We start from the raw sequence: 9,680 nt of genomic DNA on the forward strand, positions 1-9,680 counted from the left end.
CTATCTGATCTGTTAGATTTTAGAAACATCTCCCTTCTTGTCCAAGAGGCTTCTCCAGTGCTCGATCCTGGTGGGAATCCCAGAGTTACCGACTGCTGATTTACCCCTTCCTGGTCGTCGGTGGTCATTTGCATCATTAGCGTGGATCATCTTGGCCACCATGTGATGCTGAGTGTGAACGATGCTGAATCTTTCTGGAGGGGGCTTTACTTCTCTTAACCCGCCTTTTTTCTCTGCCCACAACATGAACAGTGCTCGCTTGTGTTGGGCCAATCACATCAGGAAAGTTCTGAGAAGGTCTGCTCATCCTGGCTGGGCCATTCTTGAATCCATGAAGAAGAACAAGAACAAAGCAGAGAGAGATGAAACAGCAACAATGCAGCAGCACTGTCGTCAAAGCAACATATCAGAAAACTCAGGAGATTTTAACCCTTTAATTAGTGAGAGATTAGTTCACCCTAGAGACAAACCCCCTGGCACCAACACAGGCACGTGTTTTATGCTGTCTAGTGAACGTACAGATCTGTACATTGGCGAGACGCAAGGCCCAAAATACTGAAAAATATATTTCACATTTAAATACAATGGCACTATAGAGGCTTAAATCTAGACGAATACTGCTGTAATTCCAAAGTTTGGCGGGAGAATTAGCTGTGAATAGATTAAAATAAAATCAATAATTAATATTTAATACAAATACAAATGAAATAGTTTGGATCGTAAACGGACTACAGGTGTAGTTGCACCCCTGGCCTCCGCGTGTCGCTGATTCCCAGGGGGCGTGACTGAACCAACCCGGAAGTTGGCTGGACGTTGTCGGTTAGCAACAGGCAGGATGCGGACAGCTGTTGCATCCCAACCAGGAGAATTTCAACCCTTTAAACACACGGACGCAGAGCGCGCGCGCGTCACCCGATCGGCTACTAAGGAAACAATCGCGTGTTCACGTGGAGGAAGTTAATGGCCAAGTTTCATGGATGATTGATGCAATTTGATGTGGAAATTTCAAAGGAAAGCGCCGCGTTAGAGGTGACGTCACATCGACTGGACTCGTAACATGGAGTCGCTGCTGGACTTTGAAGAGAGTGTCCGAGACTCACCTGACTTCAGGTAAGCTCCACCAGCCCCCCCCCCCCCCCGCACAAAATATGATCTTATTTACTTTTCTTCAGACGGAAGCTGCGGCTGTTCGAAGCGGATGTTTATGAGCTCGAGACACATCTGGACCAGGTACAGATCCTGTAGTTCTGTAGTTCTCCCGCGGCTAAAACAGATTTTGTCTTTATTACTCATGTTTTAGTAGCTTTAATGATTGATTTCTCTAAATTGTGTTAAACAAGAAGCTATGATGATTGAAATTAAAAACTACCTCTGATATCAAGTTTTCCTTTTAGTGCCAATACTATTATTAATAAAGTTGTAATAGCTAATGTCTTAGTTCCAGCACTGCTGTTGTCGTACATGTAGCATCGCTGCTATTGTTGCATGCTATCCTGTAAGCACATTTGGAGTCTGTCTGTCTATAAACACTTTTTATGTTTTGGTTTTTGCCCATTTTGCCACTCAGGTGATGCACCTGTGCAGTAAGATGGTGGAGGCAGGACAAGCGTACAACGCAGCCAACCAGCTGTTCCTGAGCAGCCTGACCAAACTGTGCTCGTACCAGGAGCAACACGCCGTCCTCACTGTACGCAGCACTAGCGCTTTATGCTAAGTGGCAGCTTTTGATCTTAGAAGCGCTGAGGCTAACTTGGCTGATAGAGCGGTTTCTGACTGCTGAGTCAGGCTAGCACCGCTAATGTAGCATTTAGCCAGAATTGAACCACTAAACATCAAAGCACTGACAGCTAGTGGAAACGTGACTGGGAAAAAGCACCAGAGGAAATAAAAACGGAGGAAAAAGTCCCAAGTTATTCAAATAATTTGATGTTATTTTGTTTCCTCTCTCAGACTTGTTTAAATCAGTTCAACCAGGGTCTGCGTGAGATGATCAGCTTCCACACTGTGAGCACGTGCACACGCACACAGAGTTGTGAGCATTATTAGCATTATTAGCAGCTATTAGCAGCTGTGGCCCTTTAAGCAGCTTCTGGGTCTGTTTTCCTTCCTCAGATGTTGTTTGATCAGATGCAGAGAGCCATCAATCATCAGCTGAGCAACCTGTGCACACGGTATGTTGAACACACTCTCACACTCTCTCACACCCTCACACTCTCTCACACTCTCACACCCTCACACTCTCACACTCTCTCACTCTCTCACACCCTCACACTCTCTCACACCCTCACACTCTCTCACACTCTCACACCCTCACACTCTCACACTCTCTCACACCCTCACACTCTCACACTCTCTCACACTCTCACACACACTCTCACACTCTCTCACACCCTCACACTCTCTCACACTCTCACACACACTCACACACACACCCTCACACTCTCACACTCTCTCACACTCTCACACACTCTCACACACACCCTCACACACACACACCCTCACACACTCTCACACCCTCACACACACACCCTCACACACACTCTCACACACCCTCACACACACACTCTCACACACACTCTCACACTCTCACACACACCCTCACACACACTCTCACACACACACCCTCACACACCCTCACACTCTCTCACACACACTCACACACACACCCTCACACACTCTCACACTCTCTCACACCCTCACACTCTCACACTCTCTCACACTCTCACACACACTCTCACACACACCCTCACACACTCTCACACCCTCACACACACTCTCACACACACTCTCACACACCCTCTCACACACACTCTCACACTCTCACACACACCCTCACACACACTCTCACACACACTCTCACACTCTCTCACACACTCTCTCACACACTCACACACACCCTCACACACACCCTCACACACACACTCACACACTCTCACCCTCACACACACACTCTCACACACCCTCACACACACACACTCTCACACACACTCTCACACACACTCACACACACCCTCACACACACTCTCACACACACACTCACCCTCACACACACTCACACACACCCTCACACACTCTCACCCTCACACACACTCACACACTCTCACCCTCACACACTCTCACACACTCTCACCCTCACACACTCTCACACACACTCACACACTCTCACCCTCACACACTCTCACACACACCCTCACACACTCTCATACACACACACTCACACACTCTCTCACACACCCTCACACACACACTCTCACACACCCTCACACACACACTCTCACACACACTCACACCCTCTCACACACTCACACACACTCACACACTCTCACCCTCACACACCCTCTCACACACTCACACACTCACTCTTAGAAATGTGCAGAAACCACCGGTTGCTAATTGGTTAGCTTAGCTAATGTGTTAGCTTAGCTTACATGTGGAGGTGCGCCGTAAGCTCCAGGTGGACTTGTGTCTCAGGTTCTTGCCACAGCTGGCAGAGACCAGGAAGGACTACGTTCGGATCAGAGAGGATCTGGAGATGGCAGCAGTGAAGAACGCTCAGGTGTCGCGCCACAAAGCCGGAGACGCCGAGCGCTCGAGTCACCTGCTGATCGCAACACGCAAGTGCTTCCAACACTTCTCCCTGGACTACTGCCTGCAGGTACCGCCGCCGCCGCCGCCGCCGCCGCGTCCTCAGGTCAGGTGACGCCAGCTGGAGACGCATCTCAACCCTTTTGCTGACTTTGACTCTTTCAGCTGAACAGTTTCAAGACTCAGCAGAGACTCGACATCTTAAACTCTGTGAGTTTAAACTTTCTCCAAGTTGGTCGATGTTTTCTGATCAACGTTTTCTCAAGTGTTTCTCAAGCCAAACCTGTGATGGGCAGTGGGTCAGGGGTCAGAGGTCAGGGGTCAGGGGTCAGAGGTCAGCGGTCCCGTTCAGGTCTCAGCTCACTCTAGTGATGCACCCAGTGATGGTGTCCTGGGGGACAGCGGGTCAACACTTTAGCTGGTTGGCTAACAATGCTAACATCTCCAGTTAATGTCTGTGCACACGTAGAGACAGGTGCCATATTTTTGGCCAGATGTTCGGCGCAGCGTTAGCAACATCTGCTATTGAGATGAGAGCTTCAGAGTCCAGCTGACCTCACGGCTCACCTCAGCTGTGGTTTGTATCTTCAGGTGTTCTCCTTCATTCACGCCCAGGTGACCTTCTTCCACCAAGGCTCAGATCTGCTCCGGGACTTGGAGCCCACCATGAAGACCATGGCAGCCCAGGTTCTGCCCGCAACAGTTCTGCCTGGAACGCTGCTTATGGGAGCGATCGAGCCGGCCTAACCGCCCTGTTCTTGTCTCCTCAGCTCTCTCAGCTCTCAACAGAAAACTCAGCAAAAAGAAAAGAACTGGAGAACACACACCTGCTGGTCCAGCAGAGGGTTCGTGTTCTGTGATGTCACTTCCTGTGATCGATGGTGTAGAATCTAATCTCAACTGGTTCATTCAGGACGCTTCAGGCGAGCCATCGGTCAGCCCACAGCCAGGGAGCAGCAGCATCATCCAGGGTTACCTGTTCAAACGCTCCAGGAGGAAGTCCAAAACCTGGAAGCGGTACGCACCGGAGCCACCAGGGCCTCCGGACCCTCCGGGGCGTCCGAAGCCACCGGGGTCTCCGGAGCCACCGGACCCTCCGGGGCCTCCGGACCCTCCGGGGCCTCCGGACCCACCGGGGCCTCCGGAGCCACCGGACCCTCCGGGGCCTCCGGAGCCACCGGACCCTCCGGGGGCACCGGGGCCTCAAGCTTCTGTTGTCAGGCTGAGGGTTTGAGCCTAACAGAATTTTGTGTTACAGATGCTGGTTTTCAATCGGCAACAATCAGCTGCTGTACAGGAAATCACTGGAGGTAGACGAGAACCTGTCGGAACCGGTTGACATTCGGTCCATCAGGATGTCAGCAGAACGTTCTGCAACATTCTAACAAGTGAGCATGAGGACAATCAGGACTCATTTGTCTTGTGCTGCAGGATGAGGACCTGGTTCTCTTTGAGGACCTCCGTCTGTGTGCCTTCAAACCTCTGGAGAAGATGGAGCGGCGGTTCTGCTTCCAGCTGCTGTCTGTTCAGAAGTAAGAGGAGGGTTAGAGGGTTAGAGTTAGGGTTAGGGTTAGGGTTAGAGGGTTAGGGTTAGGGGGTTAGAGGGTTAGAGGGTTAGGGTTAGGGGGTTAGGGTTAGAGGGTTAGGGTTAGGGTTAGGGGGTTAGGGTTAGAGGGTTAGGGTTAGGGTTAGGGGGTTAGGGTTAGGGGTTAGGGTTAGGGTTAGGGTTAGGGTTAGGGGGTTAGGGTTAGAGGGTTAGAGGGTTAGGGTTAGAGGGTTAGGGGGTTAGGGTTAGAGGGTTAGGGTTAGAGGGTTAGAGGGTTAGGGTTAGAGGGTTAGGGTTAGAGGGTTAGAGTTAGAGGGTTAGGGTTAGAGGGTTAGAGGGTTAGGGTTAGAGGGTTAGGGTTAGAGGGTTAGAGGGTTAGGGTTAGAGGGTTAGGGTTAGAGGGTTAGAGTTAGAGGGTTAGGGTTAGAGGGTTAGAGTTAGGGTTAGAGGTTAGGGTTAGAGGGTTAGAGTTAGGGTTAGAGGGTTAGGGTTAGAGGGTTAGAGGGTTAGGGTTAGAGGGTTAGAGTTAGGGTTAGAGTTAGAGGGTTAGAGGGTTAGGGTTAGAGGGTTAGAGGGTTAGGGTTAGAGGGTTAGGGTTAGAGTTAGGGTTAGAGTTAGGGTTAGAGGGTTAGGGGGTTAGGGTTAGAGGGTTAGGGGGTTAGGGTTAGAGGGTTAGGGGGTTAGGGTTAGAGGGTTAGGGGGTTAGGGTTAGAGGGTTAGGGGGTTAGAGTTAGGGTTAGGGGGTTAGAGGGTTAGGGGGTTAGAGTTAGGGTTAGGGGGTTAGAGGGTTAGGGGTTAGGGTTAGAGTTAGGGTTAGAGGGTTAGGGGGTTAGGGTTAGAGTTAGGGTTAGGGTTAGAGTTAGGGTTAGGGGGTTAGGGTTAGAGGGTTAGAGTTAGGGTTAGAGGGTTAAGCTTAAGGGTTAGAGTTAGAGGGTTAGGGTTACGGGGTTAGAGTTAGGGTTAGGGTTAGAGGATTAGGGGGTTAGAGGGTTAGGGGGTTAGGGTTAGAGTTAGGGTTAGAGGGTTAGGGTTAGAGGATTAGGGGGTTAGAGGGTTAGGGGGTTAGGGTTAGAGTTAGGGTTAGAGGGTTAGGGTTAGAGGGTTAGGGGGTTAGGGTTAGAGTTAGGGTTAGAGTTAGGGTTAGGGTTAGAGGGTTAGGGGGTTAGGGTTAGAGGGTTAAGCTTAAGGGTTAGAGGGTTAGGGTTAGAGGGTTAGGGTTACGGGGTTAGAGTTAGGGTTAGGGTTAGAGGATTAGGGGGTTAGAGGGTTAGGGGGTTAGGGTTAGAGTTAGGGTTAGAGGGTTAGGGTTAGGGGGTTAGGGTTAGAGGGTTAGGGGGTTAGGGTTAGAGGGTTGGGGGGTTAGGGTTAGAGGGTTAGGGTTAGAGGGTTAGGATTAAAGGGTTAGGGTTGGGGGGTGAGGGTTAGGGTTAGAGGGTTAGGGTTAGAGGGTTAGGGGGTTAGGGTTAGAGGGTTGGGGGGTTAGAGGGTTAGGGTTAGAGGGTTGGGGGGTTAGGGTTAGAGGGTTAGAGGGTTAGGGTTAGGTTAGGGTTAGAGGGTTGGGGGGTTAGGGTTAGAGGGTTAGAGGGTTAGGGTTAGAGGGTTGGGGGGTTAGGGTTAGAGGGTTAGGGTTAGAGGGTTAGAGTTAGGGTTAGAGGGTTAGAGGGTTAGGGTTAGGGTTAGAGGGTTGGGGGGTTAGGGGGTTAGGGTTAGGGTGTGTTGTTGGAAGCTCTTTCTGAAGGCCAGCGGTGTCTGTGTGCTAGGTGCTGCATCCTTCAGGCAGACTCGGAGCACTTGAAGCAGTCCTGGCTCGGCGCTCTTCAGGGCAGCATCGACCTCGCCTACAGAGACAAACCCCAGCACCAGCAGGCAGGCTCCATCCTGATGTGATCACATGATCACCTGGAGTGATGCCAACGCTCGCTCGCTCGCTCTTCTGTTCCAGAAGGAAATGTTGTCCACAAGCTCTTCAAGGAGAGGAGGCGCCTTCGGGGGCCCAGGCCCTCCTCAGAGGCCTCCAGGGTCCAGCCTGGCCCTGAGGGGCTCCGGGAACCAGGTTTGCTGTGACTGTGGGGAGGAAGAGCCTCAGTGGGCCTCCATCAACCTGGGGATCACCCTGTGCATCGAGTGTTCTGGCATCCACAGGTGAGAACATGCAGCCGTCAGAACAGCCAAGTTGCTTTGGTTCTGAAAAGGGTGGCATCAAAAACTGCTTCCTACTGCCGTACCGATACGATACCGATACCTGAGGGTTCGTGATCCACTGTTCTGATCCACGACCAGAACGGGGGTACTACCGCTCCAGGTATGCCTCTCATTGTGTTGAAGCCTGGAATCCTTTTGGGACGCACACTTGACTTTAACATCAAGTTAGGGTTAACCCAAGTTAGGGGTAGGGGTAGGGTTAACCCTCTAACCCTACCCCTAGGGTTAGGGTTAGAGAGACAGCTCGGTGGGGCGGCGACCTCAACGTGGCTTTTCTTCTGCTTGGTTTTCTCCGAGCCACGAATGAGGCGAATGATCGGGTTGTTGTGGACGTTTTCCAGCAGCGTGAAGGTTAAAAGGTGTTCCTGGTGTCTGCAGGAGTCTGGGAGTCCACCTGTCCAAGGTGAGATCCCTCACGCTGGACTCGTGGGAGGCAGAACAGCTGAAGGTGAAGATGGCTGCTCATCATCAGAAACTCACCAAAAGAAGTGAAATCATGTTGCATCTTCTTTGAAACAGCTGCTGAGCATTCTGGGAAATGATGTCATCAACGAGATCTATGAGGCACGATGTTTGGAGGAAGGAAGAGCCAAACCCAGAGCGCACAGCAGGCGGTAAAACCGTTCCCGTCTAACCCTAACCCCTCCAGAACGACACCACTGATGTGTGGATGTTCCCTCAGAGCTGAGAAGGAGTTGTGGATCCGGCAGAAGTACGTGGACAAGAGGTTTGTGCGGAGCGGCGCTTCAGAGGGTGAGTCCAGACCTCCTGCACGTGCTCCTCAGCGGTGTCCTTCAACACTGGCCGTCTGGTTCAGGTCAGGACCGGGATCCTGGACTTTGTCTCTATCGAGCGGCATTGGCAGGAGACCTGGTCGCCATGGCAGCGGCGCTGGCCCAGGGAGCAGAGGTCAACAGGAGCTTCAGCGGGGAGGAGGGCAGAACGGCGCTGATCGCAGCTGCTGTTGGCGTAAATGACCCGTTTGGACCGTTCTGGGAGCCGGTCTGGACCACTGTTGACCCGCTTGCTTTGCTTTGTAGGGGTCACTGCTGGCCTGCGAGTTCCTGCTGCTCAACAGCGCCAACATCAACCATCGAGACCTGCGAGGCCGGGGAGCGCTGCACGCTGCGTGCTCTGCTGGCCACACGGGGTAATGCAGGCCCCCCCAACCCCAACCCTAACCCCCCCAACCCTAACCCCAACCCCTCCCAACCCTAACCCCAACCCTAACCCTAGCCCTACCCCCCTAACCCCCAACCCCAACCCTAACCCCCAACCCCAACCCTAACCCTAGCCCTACCCCCCTAACCCCCAACCCCAACCCTACCCCCCCAACCCTAACCCCAACCCTAACCCTAGCCCTAACCCCCAACCCCAACCCTACCCCCCAACCCTAACCCTAACCCCTCCCAACCCTAACCCTACCCCAACCCTAACCCCAACCCCTCCCAACCCTAACCCTAACCCTAACCCCTCCCAACCCTAACCCCTAACCCTAACCCTACCCCCCCAACCCTAACCCCAACCCCCCCCTAACCCCCCCAACCCTAACCCTAACCCTAACCCTACCCCCCCAACCCTAACCCTACCCCCCCAACCCTAACCCCAACCCCCCCTAACCCTAACCCTAACCCTAACGCCCCCAGGAGGAGCTACTGACCCACCCACCCAACTAAATCTCTTCTTTCCTGTTGTAGTCAAGTGTGTCTGCTCCTGAAGAGAGGAGCCAATCAGTACGCTGCTGACGAGAGGGGTCAGGACGCTTTGGCCATCGCCATGGAAACGGCCCACGCTGACATCGTCACTCTGTGAGTCCCCCACAGGGTTAGCGTTAGCGTTAGCGTTAGCTGGCCTGAGTGTGAGGAGCTGGCTAACCTGTCTCTGCTGTTCCAGCCTGAGGATGGCGAGGATGAACGAGGAGATGAAGGATTCTGAAGGAGCTTTTGGAGCTGCAGGTTCGCCACCGTCGGGACCCGTGAGTCAGGAGCCGGCGGGTTAACTAGTGATCATGTGACCTGTGGTTCCAGGAGACGACCAGACGTTCCAGGACATCTTCCGTGACTTCAGCGACATGGCGTCACATGACCCCGAGAAGCTGAGGAGACATCATTTCGACCGCGTCGGAGACGAAGACGAGAGGAAATAAGAGCCACTAAAATGGAGATGGGACGCACGTGCACCTGCTCGTGCACGTTACTGACACTGACCCAGAGCTCAGCTGTCAATCATGTTTGCTAACAAGTCTAAAAGTTTCAGTTCCATGTTTTTAAAGGTGATCTTTCATGAACTCGCCCCCCTGCTGTTCCACTCGTTTCCTGCTGCACATTAAAACAGGTTTTTAGCTGCT

The 9,680-nt window shown here is 52.6% G+C and overlaps 1 protein-coding gene across 2 annotated transcripts; it reads left to right on the forward strand.

Annotated features, from left to right (window-relative positions):
- Window positions 1-664: 664 nt before the first annotated feature.
- LOC101061695 (arf-GAP with coiled-coil, ANK repeat and PH domain-containing protein 2) lies at window positions 665-9,680 on the forward strand. 2 transcript variants are annotated; one of them, XM_029843472.1, is made up of 22 exons: window positions 665-1,110; window positions 1,173-1,230; window positions 1,568-1,687; window positions 1,951-2,004; window positions 2,113-2,171; window positions 3,472-3,655; window positions 3,751-3,795; window positions 4,177-4,272; window positions 4,356-4,430; window positions 4,499-4,602; window positions 4,844-4,895; window positions 5,017-5,117; window positions 6,892-6,997; window positions 7,074-7,273; window positions 7,712-7,781; window positions 7,853-7,947; window positions 8,016-8,086; window positions 8,151-8,302; window positions 8,374-8,483; window positions 9,031-9,141; window positions 9,227-9,288; window positions 9,361-9,680. In XM_029843472.1, the coding sequence occupies exons 1-22, from the start codon at window positions 1,058-1,060 to the stop codon at window positions 9,477-9,479; spliced, it is 2,097 nt and encodes a 698-aa protein (XP_029699332.1). In that variant the 5' UTR covers window positions 665-1,057; the 3' UTR covers window positions 9,480-9,680. The 2 variants fall into 2 exon arrangements, with proteins under 2 accessions (XP_029699332.1, XP_029699333.1); XM_029843473.1 differs by lacking the exons at window positions 665-1,110; window positions 1,173-1,230 and having other exon boundaries at window positions 1,651-1,687; window positions 1,951-2,032.

The sequence above is a fragment of the Takifugu rubripes genome, chromosome 11 (genome assembly GCF_901000725.2).
Source record: "Takifugu rubripes chromosome 11, fTakRub1.2, whole genome shotgun sequence".
Taxonomy (NCBI): domain Eukaryota; kingdom Metazoa; phylum Chordata; class Actinopteri; order Tetraodontiformes; family Tetraodontidae; genus Takifugu; species Takifugu rubripes.

Bases quoted from the DNA above. Each gene is read 5' to 3' on its own strand.
- LOC101061695 (XM_029843472.1), top strand. From the start codon at position 1,058: ATGGAGTCGCTGCTGGACTTTGAAGAGAGTGTCCGAGACTCACCTGAC. The intron at 4,431-4,498 runs GTTCGTGTTCTG...TGGTTCATTCAG, and splicing joins ACCTGCTGGTCCAGCAGAGG to GACGCTTCAGGCGAGCCATC. The intron at 7,948-8,015 runs GTAAAACCGTTC...ATGTTCCCTCAG, and splicing joins CCCAGAGCGCACAGCAGGCG to AGCTGAGAAGGAGTTGTGGA.